Source organism: Nicotiana sylvestris, chromosome 4, assembly GCF_000393655.2.
Source record: "Nicotiana sylvestris chromosome 4, ASM39365v2, whole genome shotgun sequence".
NCBI lineage: Eukaryota > Viridiplantae > Streptophyta > Magnoliopsida > Solanales > Solanaceae > Nicotiana > Nicotiana sylvestris.
The window spans coordinates 181,736,834-181,761,540 of record NC_091060.1 but is presented as its reverse complement, the minus strand read 5'-3'; the positions used below and the strand labels follow the sequence as shown (position 1 = coordinate 181,761,540).

Below are 24,707 nucleotides of genomic sequence, written 5' to 3'. Positions count from 1 at the left end.
TCTTAAGGAGATTTATTGGTGGAACGGCATGAAAAAGGACATTGCAGACTTTATGGACAAGTATCTGAATTATCAGTAAGTGAAAATCGAGCAGCAGAAAACCTAATGTTTTATCACAGAATACACATATTTTGAGCGAAGATGGTAAATATGGGCCTTATAATAGGATTATCTTTCTCATTTTGAAAGCATGATTTTTATGGGAGAAAGTGTAGATCGCCAATTGGTTGGTTCAAGTCGGTGATTGGGTGTTTCTGAAGGTTTCGCCTATGAAAAACATTATGAGATTTAGGAAGAAGGGAAAGCATAATTCCTACTATATCGGGCCATATAGAATCTTGCGGAGGATCAATCAATTAGCTTATGAGTTGGAGTTGCCACCAGAATTAGTGGTGGTACAACTCGTATTTCACGTGTCATGTTATAACATTCAAGTTTCCAGCACTCAAATACGCATGTCAGTTCAGTACTCAAATACTCATGTCAGTTCAGTACTAAGATACTCATGTCAGTTCAGTACTCAGATACTCATGTCAATCCAATACTTAGATATTTATGCCAGCTTAGTACTCAGATATCGATGTTATTTCAATACTCAAATATTCGTGCAAGTTTAATATTCATATATCCACGTTAGTTTAGTATTCATGTATCCATGGCAGACCAATATCCAGTTAATGCAATAGTCATTCAGTTCAGTATCTCAACAGTTCCGTAATCATGTATTCATTCAATTTAGTATGCAAGTCTTAATGAAAGTTCATGTGTCTACCAGACCCGTTTAATGTCCATAGATAGTTGTAGTTGCAGCCAGGACCATCATTCGAGGACGAATGATTCCAAGGGGGAGATAATGTAACACCCCGAAAAAAATTTGGCTTAGGTATGAATGAGTTAAAGGAGTAGTAAGGATATATTTTTAACATGTGAAGTCCCATCGGGATGATTATGGGTGAAAATAGTTGTTTCAAAATCAAGATGGAAAGTGAGGTGCATAAGATTTGACAAAATCGACTAAGTTTGCAGAAGGTTCGTATTCCAACAGGTTTTAATGAAAATGTGTAAGGAATTTGGGAAAACTCAAAGCATGAAAGTTGTAGCCTTTGAAATAACTTTCCAACGATATATTGTGGAGCCCAAACGGAGCTTTGTGCAAAAAGTTATGCCCGTTTTACAAAGAGGTGTGCAACCACCGCGGTCCTGCCGCGTTTTACCGCGGCCGCGGTGGCAAGGCAGTGTCTCAGCGATTTACCGCGGTCGGGACCGCGGCCGCGCCAACCGGGACGCGGTGGACAACTTGGGAAGTCATTTTTTAGCCCTATTTCGTCCCCCACAACCCCAAAACAAAAACACTTGCTCTACAAAGGAAAACTCTCAAAAACCTAACTCCTCACGGGTCCCTCCACCATCCAAGGTAAGTTCTAATGGTGATTCTAAGTTAATTTCAATTTCCCAACATCTTACTAACATGGTAAACCCTCCATATCATTAGATATTCGATTTGGGATACCATTGTTGAGAGAAGAAACCCTAGAACTCGAATTCAAGAAGATTGAACGTCAAAAAGGTAATATCTTCACCCTCTAGTTGATTCTATCATAGAATTAATGGTTATAGACTCTATTTCATGAGATATGAGTTGATGGGTTTGATAGAAAAGCATGAACGGTGATAGGTTTGGGTTGTTGATAGGTTATTATTGGTTATGGGTGTTGATTACCTTATAGGTGATAAAGAATAATGTTGTTTATAACCATTTGAGACTTTAGAATTTATCTAAGAGCAAAAGAATGGGTTATTGGATGTAGAAACACCATTAATAAGGGCTATGAAGCTTTATGCCACCGAGTGTTTGATAAAATGCCTAAGTGACCAAAACATGACTATTGTTGCTAATTTGGAATCCCTTTGACTTGTATTGATATAGATTAAAGTTGAAAGGGTTGGCGAATGTTGTATTATGATCAAGAGCAGGAAGTTAAGGTATGTGAGGCTAACTCTCTATGTTTGGGAATGTTAATGATTCTCCCTACATTACGTTTCTTTTACGACGTATCAATTGCCTCAGAAATATAGTTAAGCCTAGTTCCTTGAATAGTTGTAGAACTTCTATTCTCTAGCTTCGTAACTCATTCATAACTTTCATTCTGAACGTTGTGAGATCAGTTCGTATTCAATATAGACTTGGGCTTGATGTCCCTAAGTCTCAGTATAGCTTACTCAGCATGTCATAAACAGTTGAAGTTTCAGTGTTCATAACCAGTTCAAGAATACATGTCTCATTCTAGTCCTATTTAGTATTCCAGTATTATGTAACTCAGTATGATTCAGTTCCAAAATTATGTAACTCAGTATAATGTAACTCAGTGTGATCTAGTATTCCAGTATCATATAACTCAGCGTGATTCAGTATTTCACTATTATGTATTGCAGTATGATTCTCAGTTCCTGATTTTAAATCCCTGAATGTTGAACACCTATATTTGGGCCTCAGGCCGCAGCTAATGCTTTATGCATCTTTGGGCCCGAGGCCGCAGTTTGTGCACATATATATATATTGCGCCTGAGGCCGCGGTTTAATATTCAGATAAACAGGTTGTTCATCATTTAGAAGAGGGAGTATTCATATCCTTACTTCCTTTCAGTTCAATTATTAGTTACCGTTCAGTTATCAGCTATCATATCAGTTACCAGTTATTAGTTTAGTTATCAGTTATCATTTCAGTTTCAGTTTGAATAGTTATCATTTCAGTTATCAATTATAAATTCTCAGTTATCAGCTTAGTTTCAGTTTCAGCATTTATAATTCTTTCTTTTAGTTGCTTTACATACCAATACAATTCAAATGTACTGACGTCCCTTTTGCCCGGGGCCTGCATCTCACAATGCAGGTAATGAATTACAGGTTGATGATTCCAAGCGCTAGGATTCTCGTACCAGCTATTTGGTAGTCCCAGTTCTTTCGGGGCATTATCATTACCTTACAGTCTTCAGTATTTTTTTTGACAGTCAGTGTTTTCAGTACTTTATTAGAGGCTTCATAGACTAGAGTAACAGTTAGACAGAGTCTCAGACTTTTCATATTAAGCTATGTTGGCTACAAATATGTTTCAGAATTGTAGTAGTATTTCCGCACTTTGATTTATATCATCCAGACTTTCAATATATCAGCATGTGTTAGTTTATCTTTCGCATTCAATATGTCATGATACCACATATTGATTCAGCCAGCCAGTTGGTTCGCTCGGTCACATGTCAGGCACCGAGTGCCGTGTTACGTCCAGGCCCAGGTTCCGGGCGTGACAGATAGTGTCCTTCCTTGTTACAGAAACGATACGTATCTGCCTTATGTTCCTTCTTAGCATCCTATGGAGCTTTAGCAGGTGCTTTCTTCTTCTTGAACTTGTTGGCCTTCACTTTAAGTCCTTTACCAGCTCCTTGACCCATGAGGTTAATTGAATGACTCCCTTGTTTCTTAAGTCTTGACTCCTCCTAAGTAAGCATATTGGACAATTCACTAACTTTCCACTTATCCTTAATAGTGTTATAGTAAATTTGAAAAAGGTCCATACTCATGAGGTAACGAGTTCAGAATAAACTGAACCAAGAAGGAGTCATCCACTTTCATCCCCAAGGTCCGAAGTCTTGCTGCAATGTTAGTCATCTCGATGATATGGTTTTGCATACTACGTGACCCATCAAACTTCATGGTCGTGAGTTAAGCCATAAGTGTACCAGCGAGAGACTTATCTGTAGAACGAAAACATTCTTCCACAAACTTCAAGTATTCCCTGACACTTTCTGTTTATGGAATAGTACTCTTAATGTTGTTGGCAATATTCATTCGCATAAACATAAGGCTTAGCCTGTTAGAGCGTTCCCATGCTTTATGGAAAGACTTCTCATCCGCACTGCTCGAATCAGTAATGGCAGCGGGCATATCATTCAGTAGAGCCAAGTCAAGATCCATCACACCTAAGTGGAACTGGACTTGTTCACGCCATTCAGAGAAGTTCAATCCGTTGAAAACAATAACAGACGAAGCAAGCGAATGAAAAGGAATAGCTGCAAAATAGATAATACATGCTCACAAATCAATATGGATTTAACAAAACAGTTAAAGCATATCGCAATTCTCCTTTGGGTAAATACTACGACACACTATCATAATTTAAGTATCATTTAGTCTTTAATAGGTAATTAAATATTTTTAACCAAATATATGTGTCATCTTTGGACAAACAATATGTATTTGACTAAGAATATTCATTTACCTCATCATATTCGCTATTCATAGAATAATTGATTTACCTTTAGGTAAATCCTTAAGTTCTAGCAATAGTGAAAAAAAAATTATCCACTAATTTTTAATTATAGGCATTTCATTAATTTTATGGATAAACTACAATTTTATGTATGCATATTTTTCATAAACATACTAGTTTGGTCACTTTAACGACTAACAAACTATATAAACATAAGTGCACACATAAAATAGATATTATAAGATTTTACGCATGTGAATACTTTAAATGGTCTAGTTTGATCACTTGGGCGACTAACAAACTATATGAATATTAGTACATGCATAAAATATGATTATGTATGTGTATATATTTTTTTGTAAAACATTTCAGATTGGCCACCTTGGTGGCTAACTAACTACATAACATAGAACACATGCATGAAATTAAATGCAATCATTAAACAAGTAATCAATGTATATATTTTTTTGTAAAACATTTCAGATTGGCCACTTGGTGGCTAACTAACTACATAACATAGAACACATGCATGAAATTAAATGCAATCATTAAACAAGTAATCAAAATTATGGTCCAAAATATTAAGATAAAACTTTACTACCTTCACCGTAAACATAAGGGTGACTTAAGATAAACCAAACACCTTTACAAATTAAAACATTATTTATATGCATTGTGTCGTTAAAGTTGTTTAAGCTACAGCTACATTAAACACATTGATGAGTTTGTATTACTGACTTTTATATATATGCATTGTGTTTCCTGTAATTTCCAATGTATCATCCTCAGATTACTTACTCAACTTTAACGACTCAAAATTATGGTCCAAAATATAGTTTTCCTTTTTCTATCCTCCATAATCTTAAAAGCAATTAAAGGATTAGAGTTCAATATTGTATTTTACAAATAAAATCTAAAGATCATGATAATATATTTAAACTATGATTCATAATTGCCGAAGGCAGTACATGATTTCTAAACAACGCCGCATTGATAGATAGTTGTTCTTTAATGAAGATTATCCGTTCAAACAATCCAGGCTCTGATACCACATGTAAGCATATACTTTAATTCATACCAGAATCTTGAACATGATAATCTTACATATAATTGTCATATAAAACATACTTGAAGCAGAATCCATTATCGTGAAGCAGAAGCATTAATCGGTAAATTGGTTTCTAGCTCCTTGCCCTAACTTTAGGTTACCGCCGCCTTTAGTGATGGAAGAAAGAAATAAAATACAGTAACCCTAATGGGTGGGGAAAGGACCAGTTTATAGAGGTTCTTATTTAATCCGATACGTCTATCAAGTAACTGATCGGACGGATGAGATTTGCCCATTAATTAATTATGGGCCTTAAACTTATTGGGCCACCAATAAATTTACGTAAGAAAATCTTACATATAACCCCAATTATTGCATGGCATTTAGCTACTGATTCTATTTTCTGCTAGTTTTATAATGTGACAAGCCACTCAAATGGACTATCGTATTAACCCCAATAAAAAGTTGCCGAACCTCGAGCAATGAGTAGCGAACATACATATAACAGTTGGAGATCAATTGAGATAAAACCGGACTCGACTCAAACAAGGGACCTGGGTAGCTAACGGAAGTGCTTTCTCCGAGGAACTCAATAAAAACACTCTTACAGTTTGGTTTGTAAATGGATAAACTATAATAAAACTTTAATGTTTTTCACCTTTCCCTAAAGGCTAAAATCAAGGAAGCTTGGACGCTACTCACTGCGCGCATATTGATTCCCAGACACCTGACAGTACAATTCCGAATTAGATCATTTTTCTTTACAAGATTACTCCGTTGCCAATAACTGTTGCTCAACCTCACCACCTGACAGTTCTGAGATTGCCCAAAATTCCCCTAAAGTTATTGACAGCTACTCAGAAATATGATGCTAAAGGAACGTTCATCTCCAATACAGTTGTAATCACACAGCTGCTGCCTGCCAGTGTGCCTTACCTACCCCTTCCTCAATTGGGAACAAAGAGTTCTCATTGCCTATGGTGCACCCATGTCAAACTACACGCATGACAATACATGCTAGGTGAAAGGAATTGACAAACTGAAAAGAAAGTGAACCAAAATGAGCAAATAAAGAAAGAATTTTAAATTAACTAATACAAAAGGCAAATACAAACGTAATATTTGCCCTATTATAGAAAGCAAAAACAAAAAGAGATGCCTAGCTGGTAGCAGAAAGGACAGAATTTGAGTTGTCGTACGAGTTGCGGAGCTTGCAATTTACTCCATAAATTTCAACAAAGCTCTCCAGTATCTCAAACAAGACGGATTCATATGGATTGCTTCAAGTATCCATCTTATAGGACTTGTAGATGGCTCCAGATTGGATATAGCTCCAGAACCTTCTGTCAGCCGTCTAGCAAGCAAATGCATCTGGAAAAATAGTTCGGCAGGCCTACTCTCTGCAAGACATAATGAAGCCAAAGCATGAATGGGATAAGCATAATGCAGCATGTTGGATTAAGTTACAGTTCTTTATAATGCCATCTGACACTGATCCACAAATTTGGATAGTGCTCATAGTTTCCAAGCAGCAGCGAAACAATCCACCAAAGAGTAACAATACAATAATAGCTTCCTGTCTTTTTGCTACGAAGAGTAACGGTACAAATAGGTAGTCCCTGTCAGTTTCGGTCTTGTCAAAAACAAAGAGCCTTGAAGAGCACTATGATCTACTGAGGTATTAAGTGCACCACAATTAGAAACATGCTTTAATGGAAGCGCAAGATCTTAAAAAGTGTGTGTGCACATATGTAATTCAAGACAAAATAACTAAGTATAAATAACAAGTACAAGGGTAGAGCAATCTGAAAAACTACAAATAAGTGAAATAAATGAAGTAAAAACCATGTCAATCAAGTTAAAAGACCATCTTAAATTTAAATCGCTACTCAGATGTAATATTTTTTTTATACGTTAAAATTTAAAACTCTACTATCGTCATAAGATAGAAGTAAGGTCTGCGTACACTTTACCTTCCCCAGACCCCACTTGTGAGATTTCACTTGGTTTGTTGTTGTTGTAAAGGGGTGAAGCAATCTGGAGCCATCTACAAGTCCTATAAACCATCCATCTTAAAGGGGTCAAACAAGACGGATGCATATCAGATTTTCCGACCAATCTAGGAGTAGCAGAAACTTCATCCACCAAGGAGATTTTGAACTTCCATTCTCCTATATCAAGATTAATCTTACCAGGTGTTTTGGCTTCAGTGTTCCTTATGCATAGATGATTGACATGTTTTATATCTTCATCAACCCCAACATAGCCACCACAAAATTCACCAACAGTTTTAAAGGTATCTAGTGACCAAGCATGAAGCGGGATGTCGAATGCTTTGATCCATCTGAGTTCCGACCTCTTGCTTGCCAGATCTGTACCGGCCACCGGTGTCCACCACTCCAATGACAATTTTCTTCCGTTCCAATGCCTTTCACCCACATTGATGGATACTTGAAGCAATCCATATGAGATGGATACTTGAAGCAATCCAAGATCATAGCAGAGAGGTTGAAAGGGGTGATATGGAAGCTAGTGTCAGGACATCAAAATGCTTTTATCAAATCAAGGCAGATCATTGATGCAGCTCTAATAGCCAATGAAATATTAGATTGGAAGACGAAGTCTGGCAACATAGTCTACTTTTCAAACTTGACATTGAAAAGGCATTTGACCAACTCAATTGGGCGTACTTGATTAATATACTCAGGAAGATGGGATTTGGAGAACACTGGATTAGATGGATTAAATTTTGTATTACCACAGTGAAGTACTCAATTCTAATCAATGGTGGATCTGTTGGGTTTTTCTCTACCCAAAAAGGCCTCAGACGGGGAGATCCACTGTCACCTTTTTTGTTCATTCTTGATATGGAAGGCCTAAGCAAAATGTTAGACAAAGCTAACCAGTTCCACTGGCCGGAGGGTTTTAAGGTGGGCAATGAAGAGGGCAATTCTGTGATAGTGTCGCATCTGCTATATGCAGGCGACACTTTGATTTTTTGCAGAGCTGAAAAATCACAGGTTCTATATCTTAATCTCACTCTAATGATCTTTGAAGCTATTTCAGGCCTACACATGACATGCTGAAAAGCACCATCTATCCTGTTTACACAGTCCCAAATCTGGATGAGCTTGCAGAGGTTATGTGCTGTAAAGTGGAATCTTTCCCTACATCATATCTGGGGCTCCCATTGGGAGCTAGATACAAGTCTCAAGGCATCTGAAATGGTGTGATTGAAAAATTTGAAAGAAAACTAGCTTCCTGAAAAATGCAATACCTATCCTTTGGAGGCAGATTTACACTCATCAATAGTATGCTAGATAGCATACCTACATATTTCATGTCCTTATTCCCAATCCCAGCTAAGGTACAAAGGAGACTTGATCAATTAAGAAGAGATTTTTTAGAGGAAGGCAAAAGTGACACTCACAAGTTCCATCTGGTTAAATAACCAAGAGTTATTCTTCCTAAGAACCATGGAGGGCTAGGGATAAAGGATTTTGCCTTGCATAACAAGAGTTTATTGATGAAATGGCATTGGAGGTACAACATGGAAAGTTCAGGGCTATGGAAAACAGTAATTCAAGCAAAGTATGGGGTGGCAAACAACTGGTGCACTAGGCAGGGGAGAGCTCCACATGGTTCAGGCCCCTGGAAACACATTTCAAAGCTTTGGGGAGAATTCAAGCGCAAGTCATCACTCAAGCTAGGGAATGGGGCTCATATATCTTTCTGGAAAGATAAATGGCTAGGAACAGAGACCCTGAAATATGATTTCCAGCTTTATTTTTACTTGCTAGTAATAAAGATGCAACTATCTCACATTATTGGCAAAATAGTGCTTGGGCTCGACATTTCAGAAGGGACATCCAAGATTGGGAGTTGAATAATCTGTTGGGTTTGCTCAATAAATTATCAGGTGCTAATGTCAACTCCCAGGTGCAGGATAGGTTGGAATAGGGTGAATCAAAGGAGAGAACCTATACTGTCAAAAGAGGATATGACAATCTATGCTCCAAGAAGGAATTGATTGACAAATGGCCATGGAAGCTTATATAGAAAACCAAACTACCTACAAAGTAGCTGACTTTATGTGGACAAGATTGTATGAAGCTTGTCTTACTCAAGACAATCTTAGCAGAAGGAGTATATCGACTGTGAATAGATGTTATATGTGCCAGATGGAATCTGAGTGTGTGAGGCATCTTTTTTTGCATTGTTCAGTAGCAGCTGACATTTGGAGTATGTTTTTAATCAGTTTTTGGACTTGCCTGGGTTATGCCAAACAATATCAAGGAAGCTTATGAGAGTTGTGTTCATGGAGAGTTGGGAAATCTATCAAAAAGACTTGTCAATGGTAACTGGTGTTATTTTTTGGAGTATTTGGAATGAAAGGAACCGTGGATGTTTTGATGGGATTTCAACTCCCAACCTGACTCTTAAAGCCACTTGTTTAATTAAATTATTTAGTTGGTTCAACCAGGAACTTGTAACTAGTGCTGAACTATTTCTGATTGTCTGCTCCTTAATTGTCCTGTAAGTTTTTGTATATGAGCAGACAATACCTTTATGTTGTAATTTTTGCTATGCATCTTCTTGATGCCATTTAATTGAAATTCCCATACTTCTAAAAAAAAAAAAAAAAAAAAAACTTATATTCAAATGCCCTGATCAATTTTTTAATCGAGTTTTTTATACTAACATATTCATCCATTGAAACCTTGCTAACAATTAACATATCGCTTATAAGAACATTTATAGTTTTGTACGGTCTCTTCTTTAAAACAGAACCCACAAACCTTATTTTTCCAAAAGGGCAATTCTTTGGCTGGATTGACCCCCAAAAAAAAAACTGCTTTCACTAAGGCGCTGCCTAAGCGAAGCGAATTGCCCAACTTGTGTTGCACCTCGCTTCAGAGCTTCTTAAGTGCACCTTTGACAATACTGATCATTTTACCACAAATTTTGGACAATGATGCACCCGATATTTGGGTACTTATGGAAGATAGGTTTCTCTTTTATTTTATTTTCTTTTCTTTTCAGTTTCTTTGTGTGGTAGTTGCCATAAAGACAAAAGGGTTTCAACTTTCCCAAACATTCTATGTATAAATATCTCTTATTCCCCTTTGGCATATCATGTTTGGCAACTAGCTATGTCCAGAAACACAGGTAAATGGAATGGAATTCAAACGGAAGATGCATATATTAGAAAACCTTGACCGAACACTGTGCGAGAAAGTGAAAGTCCCAGATCAGAATTTTCAACCCCAAATGTATGTCCACATCATATTTAAAAAGCATAAAATATAAAGATTAAGTAGGCTAGTGAAAGTCTCAGATCAGAATTTTCAACCCCAAATGTAGGTCCACATCATATTTAAAAAGCATAAAATATAAAGATTAAGCAGGGTCGCACTCTGGCAAGAATGGACTAAGAGGTCAGCTACTCACTATTACTGGATACTGCACTCAGTATTGAGTCAAGCAACGTTCTCAACCACAGTCCAAACTTAACTGTATAAAACAAAACTGAATTACAAAGGGATAAAATATCAAACCTGGTGGCCAAGATGACCATTCCTCAATGAGGTTTTTTTCCCACTTTGATTCAGAGCCGAGGCTAGCTTCTGCTTGCGCCAGTAGGAGTGAGACAAAGGGTAATGGCATCGAAGAACTATCTTTTGCTTTTTTCAGACTTCTAATAGCAAGTGATAGAAACTCTGAATCGGACTGTTGTCTGGCAATCTCCATGCAAATAGCACCTGAATAATCAAATCTCCATTACCCAACGGGACCATAAATACCATCAGCATTTGATAGACACACAGAGGGAAAGGCAGGAAACCGGATAGAGGGAAACAAAGTGCAGACCATGGAATGCAACCCCCTGGACGCTTATGTGGATTCTCAGGAGAGAAATAGAACTTTTGGAAGGGGTAGAATACCCTTTTGTCCAAATGATGGCTCATCATCTGTGAGGGGGTTGTGAATATGCTAGTTCATAAATGGACAGCAGACTTCTTATGTCTCCAGGAAACAACTTGAAGGGGATTCAGGTATTTTTGTTAGACAAATTTGGGCAAGTAGATGTGGGTCACAAAGCAATGGAGGCCAGCGGCACTAGGGTCTGATTTTGGTTATGTGGGATAGGAGAAATTGGGATAGGGAAATGGTGGCTACGGGGAACACTGTGTCACTATCAAGTTAACTTCTTTGCTACATACTGTTCCTGCTACTTGACAAGTGTGTATGCACCTTATAGTGGCTCCGAAAAAGATCTCTTTAGTGGGAACTTGCTTCTATCATGGGTATTTATAAGGTCCTTGGCTTATTTGCGAGCAAACTCACACAAGTAGAGTTTATAACAGTGTGCAAAACCATAACCAAATAGACTTTATCCTTAAAAGAAGACATGATGAGCTACATGTAAGGACAGTAAAGTTATTTTAGGAGAAGCAATGACCACCCAACATAGGTTAATGGTCTTAGATGTAAAATTCAAAAGTAGAGTGAAAAAGAAGATGACCTGCAAACAATCACGAATTAGGTGGTGGGATTTAAAGGGCGCTAACCAGTAAGCATTTCAAGAAAAACTACGAGAGAAGGGAGCTTGGGACTTAAGGGGGAGGCGGACATCCTAGGATACATTTGTCTAAAGATCTATGACCTCCACACATGAATCTTGGCGGTGGAATGAGGAGGTATAAACAGTTATTAGAGCTAGACGAGAGTGGTACAGGAAGTTGTCAAAGGCAAAAAATGAAGAAACCTTTGAGGAATATAAGAGAGCCAAGAGAGAAGCTAAGAAGGCCAGAAGGAAAGTCCGAGAGAAGCTCTAGATGGCTTGTACCAGAAGCTAGGGATACAAGAAGCGGAGAAAGAAATGTTAAAGATAGCACAACTGAAAGAAAAGAAGGGTAAGGGTTTAAACCAAGTGAAGTGTATTAAAGACGATTCTCAACAAGTGTTGAGAGGAGATACTGAGGTATGGAGAGGCTATTTTGATCAATTGTTCAACTCGAACCAAGAGAGTAACATTTTGGGCCTCCACATGTTTGTGCATAGAGGTAAAGGATGCCATGAAACTTTAGCTACACTCGTAAACTTAGGCCAACAAAGGTAACGGATGCCATGAAAAATATGAGGATTAGAAAAGCTTGTGGTCCAGCTAGTATCTCCATCGAGGTTTGGAAGTGTCTTGGAGAGGTTGGAGTAGAACGGTTCACCAAGCTATTCAATGCTATATTAATATTCCAGATAATTTGAACAGAAGAACAAATCAGTTCAAGATGTTTTAAAGAGAAGAACAAATCAGTTCAAGATGTTACAGCTTATCATGTTATTTCATTTTTTATGAAAAAAGGAATACGTAAATGAGGCAGAAATTATGCTAGAACCATAGAGGCTCTCTAGGATTAGAAGAAGAGCCATACTTTTGGTGTTTTCCTCATTATACAGAAACTCCAGCACTAACTTTGTGTTGCTTTTAAATAAAGTTATTACCTTTTCAGAAGGAAACAAAAAAAAAGAGGGTCCATCATTTGTTACTTGTATATTTTTTGTACACCCATGAGATTCCAATTTGTATAGACGATTGGCTGTCTTTTGAAGAGAACCATATTTTGTCCTAAGTTCTATAATTTCTGTCTACCAATTAATTGTATACCAAATATTTTCTTACAACATCAATACAAGTATTATATTATCAAAAGAAAAAAAGAACTAGAGAGAGGAAGATCCCATTTTACAAGGATATCAAAGAATATAATATTTAAATGCTCATTTCTCAACTTGACCAGTCAAAAGAAATCAAGTGTATTCAATTCTAGAAAATTAAATTTTCAAAAGTATCAGAAATTTGGAATGTCTTCTCTGTTGGCCCAATATATTTGATAGATTCCCCCCATTTCCAATAGTAGGCCATTTAAAATTTGAAGTAATTATTTGCAATTACCACCCAAAAGAAAGGGAGTTAAAGTTCAGGAAATGTTACCATGGCTGAGAAAAAGGCAACTCTCACCACCAGCTAACGAGCAAGCTTGCGCAAGTGACTCTTCTGCGTCAATAAATTCCCCATTCCAAACTGCAGTTAGACCTTGAACCAAATTATATATAGCAATCCACATGTTCCACGAAGTCTTTATCTCTTTGCAACACTCTTGAAAGGCCAAGGCTAGTGCACTGGAATCTGAGTGCAGCTTGTATTGACTTTCAAGAAACTTAAGGCAAATCCAACCAATATGATAATCAGTTTTGAGCTCCAAGCACCTAACGTACTCTTCATGAAGCCCAATATAATTACCTTCCACAGCATAGGCACGACACAGTAGCAAGTGTGCAAAGAAGAGGTAGTTATCTGAAAGCTGCATCTCTAGAGCACTTTTTGCACGCATAATGCAATTGAAATTATTCCCACATTGCAAACTAACCTCCGCAGCACAAAGCAGAAGCTGGAACTTTTGGTATTGGTACGAAATGTCTTCCTTCGCATAAAGCTCATTTTGAAGAGCCACACTTATTAACCGCTCAAGAACAACACACATGTTATGCGGAAATTTCTCCTCCCGCGCCTTTTGCAGATAGTTTAGTATAAGCAGGTAATAGGAAGTATGGTCCCAAGGCTGCTGATGGACACACCTATAAAGATAAAGAGTCGAATTAGATGCACGGAACAGCTTTGGCATATATGTCATGGACAAAAATTCCATGTCTTCCTCCATTGCATCAGGAGTATCAGATTCATATATCAATAAAGCAAGCTGCACATAGTGTATAATAGAAATAAATTTTCATAAATGAAGTCAGAAGCCACGTGGATAAAGAACAGTACTTCTGCAGCAGCTGGATAGTTTTGCACCCCGATGTCAAACTTTCTCTACAGATGAACATGGGTAATGTCTTCTTGCTGCTCCCCATAGTACAGCAAGCAACTGCTCCAGCACCAAAAATCTCAACACTGGATTTAACACCTTCCTGCTTCAGATGTTCGGAAGGATCCACTATGAAGCATCGAGCTGAAATGTGAACATCTTTCCATTCTTCGCTGGATAATAATAGATAACCAAGAAGGTTCCTATTCACCAGAATATTACAGCAGATCAATCAACTTTGATCATCATACTAAGAGCAGAAATTGCAACTTTACATATGGTAAGAATTTTCAAATAGGGAATAGCAAATCAACAATACATTTGCTAAATTCTATCAAGTATCAAGATCAATATGGCAAGTAATTCAAACGAACTAGCCCATAATTGAAATTTACAATTATTGGAAAACAAGAATGAAAATTATGAACAGAACAAATCAATTGTGCAAAATGAGAGAAAACTGACCAATGATATTCAGCAAGAATGCTTGAACATGACGAACAGGGCAACGATGTGAATATTTCAAAGGGTGGGGGAATCCACCCCACCCCGACCCCCAAGTTAAAAGAAAACCGTGGACAACTGGACATTGATGTGTAACTTAAGTGAAGCTATGGAAAGATTGAATTTTTTGCAGGAGTTAACTTAGAAAGTGACAGGCTGACACCAAGAGCCATAACTTTCATAATTTATTTATTTTTTAGAAACTGACAGGCTGGCACCAAGAGCCATAACTTTCATAATTTATTTATTTTCTTTTTATAACAGTAGTGTCCATACCAACTTACACACACCTCGACCAATCGAACCTACTATCTCCCATTAGTAACTCAGCTCATCAAGGCTTAGATAACGGGACGAATTCACCGAGCATTTTTTTTGCATCTTGCTGAGATTTGAACCTTGGACTCCCAGGGTCCATTTAAATTTCATTGACCACTAGACCACACCCTTGTGTGCAAAGCCATAACTTTTTCATAATTTACATTAATAAGGACGAAGTTTCAACATATTAGACAATCAAAAGGTAGAAGCAATTTGCTGCTTGCAGTTGTGAAAAGTACTCTTTTTTTTTAATAACCAATAAAATCCCAAAGGCTAGTGGCTCAAGGTTTGAAACTCGATGGAAAATGGGTCCATCCCTCTACTTCTCTCCACTTAAATACCAAGTTTTTGTCTATGGTAGCGCTCGAACTCGTGACATGTGCCTAAACCACATATCACCAATGTGTTTTTACCACTAGACAAACACCTGGAGGCTATAAAAAGTACTTTGTTACTTGCCAAATAAAAGGAACACCTTCCACTAAAAAAGTACTGCCAATAACTTATACTTATAATGTGGAAATCTTGCTCCTCCTACAAACCAACAGTACGTCTATGAAGAAAGCAATGTAGTTCTTGGATTATTCCTATACCACATTAAAGTGGGAAGTTTTTCCAAAGGCCAGTCTTAAGTTTTAGACATTGTGAGAATGCACAGGAGAAAATATTATTAATTAATATTGACTATGTTGCAATAAGCTCTATTTATATGTATACGTAACACATAACCTACTCCTATTACATAAGGGACTAGGACTAATTACATACATTCACATAACTATTCTAACACTCCCCCTCAAGCTGGTGCATATAAATCATATGTACCGAGCTTGTTACATATGTAGTTAATACGAGGACCAGTGAGGGACTTGGTGAAAATATCTGCAAGCTGATCATTTGACTTCACAAACTTTGTAGCAATATCTCCCGAGAGTATCTTTTCTCTAACAAAGTGACAGTTAATCTCAATGTGTTTAGTTCTCTCATGGAACACTGGATTTGACGCAATATGAAGAGCAGCTTGATTATCACATACAAGTCTCGTCTGACTAATCTCACCAAATTTTAACTCCTTGAGCAACTGTTTGATCCAAATTAGCTCACATGTCGCCATAGCCATTGCTCGATATTCTGCTTCTGCACTAGACAGAGCAACCACATTACACTAGACTTGTGGGCCCATAACCCACAGGTCCCAGGATCAAAACCTGGCTCTAATACCATATTAAATGGACCTTGGGTCTAACTCAACCCCAAAAGCTAGCTCAAGAGGTGAGGATTGCCCAAGTCCATATAAGGAGACCACCCATCCCCTTCATTGTCGATGTGGGACTCAACATCCCCTCTCACGTCCAGGACTGGACATCTGGAGCGTGGATAATTATGGGGGCCCAACATCGGAAAATCGGTATGGGTCCTGCTCTGATACCATGTGAGAATGCACGGGAGAAAATATTATTGATTGATATTGACTATGTTACAATAAGCCCTATTTAATGTATACATAACACATAACTTACTCCTATTACATAAGGGACTAGGAGTAATTACATACATTCACATAATTATTCTAACAGACATAATAATGGGCATTGTGAAGATCAAGTAGAAAATTTTTCGGAAAATTAGATTTATGGGATAAACATTCTACAATTAGGTCTTTCTTCTCTTTTTTTGAGAAAAACATAGGTTTTTCTTCTCCTCCACAACCTCCTCAACTCCTTTTCAATAACAATTTCTCCTTTAACAACTTAAATGCCATTAAATTGGAATATTCAAGGTAAGTTTTTGGACTGATTTTACATACCTTGATGCTGAAGTGAAATGGGCATCCAGTTCATGCATGTTTTTACATATCATGTCCAAAATTATATCTAGTATTAAAGATGCCCTGATTGAAAATCTTTGGACTTCCTGTCAAGTGTACGATGTCCCACCAGAGCAACATTATGTATTGCAGTTCTGTTCATTTGTGTTCAATATTTCTTCTGATTACAAATTTCCGGATAACTTAAAAACACTGACAAGTCCCAAGGTAGCATAAGTTATTTGGCTTATGTATCTGAGTCAAAAGACTTGGATCTTAACATGCTATAGTCCTTATAAACCAGGCTATTGAAGAGGGTGGATCCGGAATTTCCATACTTATTAATCTAGATTCTGATAGAGCCAAGAAAGGTCTGCTTGTTACATAGCGGCTAGAGAAGTAATCTTGACGACAGGAATTTGAGAACGAAAATCAAATAAGTCAGTTGGTTCTTCATGTGCAAGTGTTCGGGTAGAAAAGTGAACCATCTACTAGTGCATTGCAAGGTGGCCAGTCAACTATGGTGGACAGCCCTGAATTTGTATGCAGTATAGGGAGCAATACTTGAGACAGTGGAGGAGGAATGTATCGTTGGGTATTCATGTGAAGAAGAAAACAATGTAATGCGTGGAATGTCACCCCTTTATCACTTATGTGGGTACTGGGTAATTTGGAGGAAAACGAACAAAAAGCTTTTGAAGTGTTGGAATATGACTTGCACATATTAGGACATCTCTTCTGTTGTTTATTAGCTTTTTGTTCTTTCCAAGTTCATTTGAGCCCTCTACTAGTAAAAACAGCTGTACTGCCAAAACTTGTTGACACCAACACTGCTCTATGATGGGTCTCATGTAACTTGGAACATGCATGTACAAATACTCATTTTGCATCCGTCTCAGCGAGGAGCTTAATTGAGCTCCTTCGAATTGACAGGAGAAACCACTATAACTCATGCTAGTTTCGTCAAACACAAACGGACTTGAGCACAACCAATAAATTTCTTCTGGCTAAAACCACGGCAAGAAAATCTTTTGTTTTTCAAAAAAAAAAACAGATGCTTTCTAATATAAAAACAGAATCTCACGCTTCTTTTCTAACTTCAATCAGGAAGAGCCACCAAAATTGCATTCAAAATTAGCCAACCCTTCAATCTCAAGGAAATCACAATTCAAATAAATGGAGAAAAAACATTAACGTGAAGCGCTACGAACAATCACAATTCACTAGTTCATGCACAGAGTGGGAGAACATGAAAATGCAGCTGCTCAGGTGACCACCTTATCAAATTACTGTTTGGAGAAACATGAAGAGCTCTTCTTAGATAATTGACTCCCTTCTGAACTCCTAAGCAGTCGTTAGATCCATGTTTGACCTAAAATCCCGATAAGAAAATCCTGATTTACACTTAGCGGCCCAACATCAAGTCATAAGAGGCAACTGAAATAGAAGACTTACTAGTAAGCCAAGTGTGGCTAGGAAATCCAGTGCAGCAATCTCTTTGCTAGATGAAAGAGACTCACGAACACTTGAAACAACTGAGTCAAGCTGATGACTTTCATCTAATGCATGAATAGCAGATGCTACAAGCCTAACTTGTGAACTCTCGAAGGCTCTTCTGGGTAGTTGCAAAATGTTTCTAATAGCTAATTCCTGCCCTAACATATGATACACTAATCTACAGATGAAACTGATGGAGGCAGCAGCCAATGAATGTTCTGTTGGTAAAGCAGATGAGGCGAGCCTTTTTGCCACTGAAAGAGCAAGGTCATACTTGCCAAGTTTCCAATAAGAAAGCGCATAAAGCTGCAAACCTTCTACATCCAGAAGACCTAGCGAAAATGGAATTTACAGGTTTAAGAGACCAAACATCGCCATAGCACTCTAGATTGGATGAGAGCAAAAGCATGCAAGCAGGAAAGGGAAAATTCAAAATAAATTTTTATACAAGAAGCTACTCCATGATTTCAGCAAAACCAGCTAAAGTGAACTCTAAGACATACCAATGCCTAACATCTGCACCAATAAGAAGTTCAGCACTCGTGTAAAATTTTAATTCATAATCATTATTTGATCACAGACAAGCAGCACACTAATGCTTCACCATGATAGTTTTTTATTGTTTTCTTCACAAAGATATTTTTCTTTAGCAGAAAACAGAAGAGTAGTTTCTCACTGGGAACGACTAATGCCGTTATGATCAAGAATCATACCTTTGTTTTCCAAATATTTACATTCTTGGATAGCTGCATCAGCATTTCCTGCCTGTATGGATAGCATTTCAGAACTTGCATAAAATAGAGTTAATCAAAGCACCCATAAATAGTGAGAAAAAAAGAGAGTAGCATTGCAAATTGGATCTGAAGTAAAACAAGTTGAACCTGAAAAGATGTGATAAAGTATATTACCATACAGAGCGACCTGGTCAAATTAATAGATATATCTGCTGGATACGATTTTGAAACTCTTCCTGCAAAAACTCTGGCAGCAAGGCGTGCCAGTCTATACGAGGCAACAGCACTTTCATAATCACCTCGTGCCTCACAAACTAGCCCTTTCAGATTGTGAGATTCAGGATACTGAGGTGCACGCTGCAAAGCCTGCTGGATGGCTCCAAATGCCTGGTATAACAATTATAAAAACTTAGACTCAATGCTATCCAACTACCTTCACAAGGTAGGGGTAAGGCTTGCGTATACACTACCCTCCCACACCCCATTTGTGAGATTACACTGGATTTGTTGTTATTGTTGCTGTTATAGACTCAATGCTATCCGAAGTATTCCCTTGTCAATTACTCAGAGCCTAAACAGACAAGAATCGATTGTAAACTGAGTGCTTAAGTACCTCTGGAGATTGCAGATAACCAGACTGCAGAGCAAGCTTAACTAGACCAGTTTGGAATTCTGCAAGCTATTCATACACAGGCACTGTAAGAACCTCCAAATTGGACAATGAACAACTGGAAAAAACCATATCGCCTGTATATAGGTTTGTATCTGAACTCTAAAGTTTGTTTTCAGAAGCATCATGATGCTCACCTGATACAAACTTTAGATACAAACGCAACATGAAAAACTCCCAGACAAGGTGAAAATTCAAACATCTTGTTAAAAAAAAGGTGAAAGTTCAAAAAAATTCTGAAAACAACACTGAAAGAGAGAAATGTACTGGAAAGATCTGAACCGCCCGAAGACAGCACTCGTAAGCCTCGTCTGGTTTCAGATTCCTGTTTAAGAAGCGTATTCAGCTTTATATTTCACATAAAAGGTGTAAATGCATCATTGTTTATGTTCTTTTATATAACATAAATGAATTTACCTTGCAGCAGCATCAGCTGACATGCCTGCCCATGGCAATGAAAGTGAAGGATCAATACTTCTTGCACGATCAAATGCTAGCTGAGCCAATTGACTTTTCCCCTCCAGCCGATAAAGCTATAAATACTCAACTTTAGACGACTCTAATCATCTCACATGGATCAATCAATTTACATAACAACCCCAACCTTAATCTACAGTATGAGGACTTGCAATGCTGAATAGTTCAGCACATTGGAGAAGGAGAACCCCAAAAAAAAAAAATTGAAAAAGAGGGACGCAGGCGAAAGAAAGAAAAAAAACAAGTGAACAGCCAGAACCTGATCATTTTTACTTTTTGTTGCAGATATGAATACAGTAATAATTTCATTGTCAAAAAGAGAAGATGAATACACTAATAATTTATTGATGTTGTATATGATATTCTCTTATATTAGAAGGCACAGTTGAGCTACTTGAGCTATCTGTGTCATCAACATGCTCGCTTGTCTGGCCCATAATAGCCCCTCTTTGTTGATCAAGTTTCAAGACTAGCCCACAAAACCTGATGATTCATGGTACTACGTGGAAGAAGTCATGCAACTTTTGCCTTAAGCATGTGGTGTCCACAGGGGGGTATTTAGGGTGGCGGAAGGGGGTTCACCCGAACCCCCTTCACCGAAAAATTACACCGTATATATAAGACAAAATCTATTTTTTACCTGTATATATTAAGTTTTGAATCCCCTTGACATAGCCTAAAAGTATAGCTTAGTGGTCAAGGGGATTCAAAACCTTACTACAATCTTTTTTAACTTTTTTTTGAACCCCCTTCGCGGAGATCCTGTCTCCGCCACTGGGTGTCCAGATCCAACTTTTAAAAAGAATTAATCCAAATAATAGCTCGTCCAACTGCTTAAACTAAAAATAGCCATGGAGTATAATATATAAATAATTTATGTATTATATATGTATAACCTATGTATATGTCTAAAAAAAGTAATCAGTAAATATGACCTGACATTTGTGTAAAGATCCCAACTTTCAATGACACCTAAGGTTCCAAAAAAAATTGCTTAACATATTATCTGACACCTCATACTTACATGTTGCATTTACGGTTACATGCCGGCCAAATCGAGGGCTGCTTATTAACCTCCAATTAACTATTGCTCAATAAAACTTTAGTTTGTAGTAGTTATTGGATGTCAATTTAGACGTGCAACTTCTCGTGGTGATTAAGCCAATTAAGATGAGGTTTTTCTCTGAACTTTGTCTATTTATTCTTAGGTTCGTAATTTGCTAAGGACTATCATGGAATAGAAATGATACTTGCTCCTCCAACCAGAAATGAGTAAGTTTTTCTTTTAAATCTCAATTTATCTAATAAAAATAGTAGACAAATAAACTCTTTCATCCTTCACAATCAACAAAATTGAATTCGTTCCTACTATGGCTTTTATAATTTTGTGTGAATTTTATAAGGACTTAATTGAAAACGCAGTGGTGTATAAAAGAGAATATCATTGGTAAAGGATAACATCCTTATTTTTAGTATAACCCAAATTCGCTATACTAAGCTCCCGTTTAGCCATAAATTTTGGTAACCTTTTTTCAAAAAAAATTTAAAAGTATTGTTTGTTCATGGAATATGATCAGTTTTTAAAAAAAAAATTGCTTTTCTTTTTTCAAATTCCCAAAATCTAGTTTAGAGTAGCTTTTGGGTGAGATTTTTTCGTCCACTCACAAAATTTCAAGTTCTTTTCAAATAAAATGCATGTCCAAACACAGTTTCAACTTTCAAACCCAATTTTAAAAATATTTTTTTCAAGTTTCAACCAAATATATGTCCAAACGCTAGCTAAGTTTTCACATTAATATTAATATTCCATAACATAGAACTTATTTAAGATATCATAAGAAGACAAAATACGTGAACATCAGCAAATAGGAAGATCGGAGTACCAAAACCGATTATAATGTATTTGCTTACTTTGTTTTTGTCTTTTTTCCAAATTTTAAATTAAACGTTTGGATAGTAAATTAATATTTTATTTTGAAAGAGGAAACCTTAAATGACCATTATTTCAAAAAAAAAATTATATTCCTATTTTTAGATAGTATTTTAATAAGTTAATAAATAATTGAATAGTTTCACATATTAGCAAACTGAATTTACTTTTCTAAACCTTGATTATTGACTCTGTTCACAAATATAGTGAACGTAAATTCTAAAAACTAGAGTTGCAATTGGGTTTTAGGAAATTTTTCTGCTATTCCATTTTTTTAAAACTTCGATAAAGTTAACAGGTACAAAAAGAAGCAATAGTTGTTTTCTGTACTTTTTAGTGATTTGGAAGGATGTTTTTTGTACTAATATTGAACACTTTCCCTTATGGTTTCCTAGGTTAGCAACAATAATCTTACAAGTGAGGTCTGGGGAGGATAGTATGTACGCAGACCTATCCCTATCAGGTACAAAGGCTATTTTCGATAAACCCTCGGCTCAGGCATAATTTCCTAGGTTAGCAACTTCAAGTGATATTCTAGACGTTGTTTTTCTTTATTAGAGTTTAAACATTTTGCATTCATTAGGTGTATATTTATATTAAAATTGATTTTAAATAGTTAACATAATATAGCAAGCACTGTAACATATAACAATTTTATTTTATAAAAAATTAATTCATCTATTGAACAAATTCATCTATGAAAAATATAATGTATTTATCTTGCATATATTTGAAAGGAATAAGAAAAGATTAAAGAAGAATACACATCAAATTTGTTAAATAGATTAAATTAAAAATGTGCCACTTAAAATAAGAAAACAAAATTAGTTTTTTACATTGTTATTCTTCTCTACTACTCATGCTACTATATTACGATATTGCAGCAAAAGAAACTTGATGCAACTAATTCATCCGGATGATGTGGCTTGTATAAGCCTATTCTGACTAAACATAGAGGGGTAGGGACCGATGTGATTGTCCTTTTGAACAAAATATTTACACATATATATGTTAGTACTTATACCTGTTACTCAAGGTTCATTGTAAGGTAGATGCCTAAAAAGGGTCATGAAATTACAAAAAGAACCAAGGCATGTTTTGATTTTATCCCCTTCGCCTCTTGCAATAGTCATCGTTCCTCACGACAATTTTGTTAATATGAATTTTAATATTTTATACCGAATAAAAAAGTTGATGCTACCTATTGGTTTCGGGCACATTTGGTATATTATTCATGGAGAAATGGGTGCAGAACACACATCTCGACCTCAGAGATTTTTGCGAGACTAAGAAATTTTCAAAAATCTTGATGCTGGTGTTTTTAATCGTACACAAACGTTCCTCTTTGGAAAATTTAAAGTCAATACATGGAGGTCTTTTAATTTTCTGTATCCATTATCTAGAGATTGATTTAACGATGCTTTTTCCTCAGTCACATTTATGCTTAAGAGTTGCTGAATCGCATATGCATTCAAAGCTAAAAGAAGTTATCATGCTTGTAAGTGCTGCTTTATGTCATTTCTTTAATATATTCTCTTATGCCTGTAAGTGTTGCTCTATGTTATTTCTTTATCAATATATTCTTACTTCAGCTAGAGTAAAGGTTTATATATCCATACAGTAGGTTTAAAGGGGTTCTATTATGCCATTCACAGATTTTTTTAATGATTTTATTAACAATGGAGATAGTTATGGACCAAGAGGTTGTGAGTTCGAGTCTCCCCAAGATCAAGGTGGGAAGTTCTTGGAGGGAAGGGTGCCAGGGGTCTATTTGGAAACAGCCTCTCTACCCAGGGTAGGGGTAAGGTCTGCGTACACACTACCCTCCCCAGACCCCACTAAGTGGGATTATACTGGGTGGTGGTTGTTGTTGTTGGAGATAGTTATCAACATGGTTTTTGAAGCAGAGGAAAATTGGAGCACTAATGAAAGCAATTTCTTTCTGACCCTCGTTTTCTGAATATGTGCGCTTATACAATTCAGTTGATCATTTTGTACCAAGTATACAAACCTATTTGACAAAAGAAGAAAGCTACAATTAAGACAATAAACTTACCTTACCTTCTTTGCGTTTAGCACTGCTTTTGACATTGTATAAAATCATTGAATACATATGTTTAAAATTTTCTTTCCAGGGTAAATATATACGAGGAAAACTTTTTAAATGGTGCAGCGAAAGTACAGTTATCTTGCACAACAAGGATAAATACAAATCTGTCTCTATGCATGTTGTATTTTCCCTTGTTCCTTCATTTTCACGTTTTGATATATTTTGGTAAGCACTTTTCAGTATTAGAATGAACAAGTTGAAGAAGTGAGATACCCTGTTGTTATATTACAGTTTTTATTCATTTGAGTATATTAAGGCTAGCTCATATGGCAACTAACTCTTGCATGTTAAATACATTTTAGGTTTGGATACGCAATAACATGTGAAAATGACATAATAGTTACTGGCTTGAAGATGATACCAATGTTGGTAAGCTCCCATTCTGTTTTTTCTTGCTTGATACTACATCTAATTTACTAATGACAATTTAGTTGTTTTGTATCTCCAACTATCTTTTGTGTTTGTAACCATCTA

At 36.7% G+C, this 24,707-nt stretch overlaps 1 protein-coding gene across 3 annotated transcripts in view; it reads right to left on the bottom strand.

Annotated features, from left to right (window-relative positions):
* Positions 1 to 5,736: 5,736 nt before the first annotated feature.
* The window catches only part of LOC104235937 (tetratricopeptide repeat protein SKI3), a 30,252-nt gene continuing 11,281 nt past the window's right edge, over positions 5,737 to 24,707 (bottom strand). Inside the window, exons 11-22 of one of the 3 annotated variants that reach the window (XR_713308.2) lie at positions 20,134 to 20,249; positions 19,984 to 20,041; positions 19,660 to 19,725; positions 19,221 to 19,433; positions 19,026 to 19,077; positions 18,271 to 18,644; positions 18,093 to 18,187; positions 14,144 to 14,386; positions 13,307 to 13,950; positions 10,872 to 11,075; positions 6,478 to 6,713; positions 5,737 to 6,352 (exon numbers count right to left, since the gene is read on the bottom strand). Coding sequence is in view for 2 of the 3 variants with exons in the window: in XM_009789777.2 (XP_009788079.1) it covers positions 6,532 to 6,713; positions 10,872 to 11,075; positions 13,307 to 13,950; positions 14,144 to 14,386; positions 18,093 to 18,187; positions 18,271 to 18,644; positions 19,026 to 19,077; positions 19,221 to 19,433; positions 19,660 to 19,725; positions 19,984 to 20,041; positions 20,134 to 20,249 (2,247 nt within the window). In the remaining variant the exon portion in view is untranslated. Of the gene's footprint in view, positions 6,353 to 6,374; positions 6,714 to 10,871; positions 11,076 to 13,306; positions 13,951 to 14,143; positions 14,387 to 18,092; positions 18,188 to 18,270; positions 18,645 to 19,025; positions 19,078 to 19,220; positions 19,434 to 19,659; positions 19,726 to 19,983; positions 20,042 to 20,133; positions 20,250 to 24,707 lie in introns of those variants that run through there. The other 2 variants (XM_009789777.2, XM_009789776.2) reach the window with 2 other exon arrangements.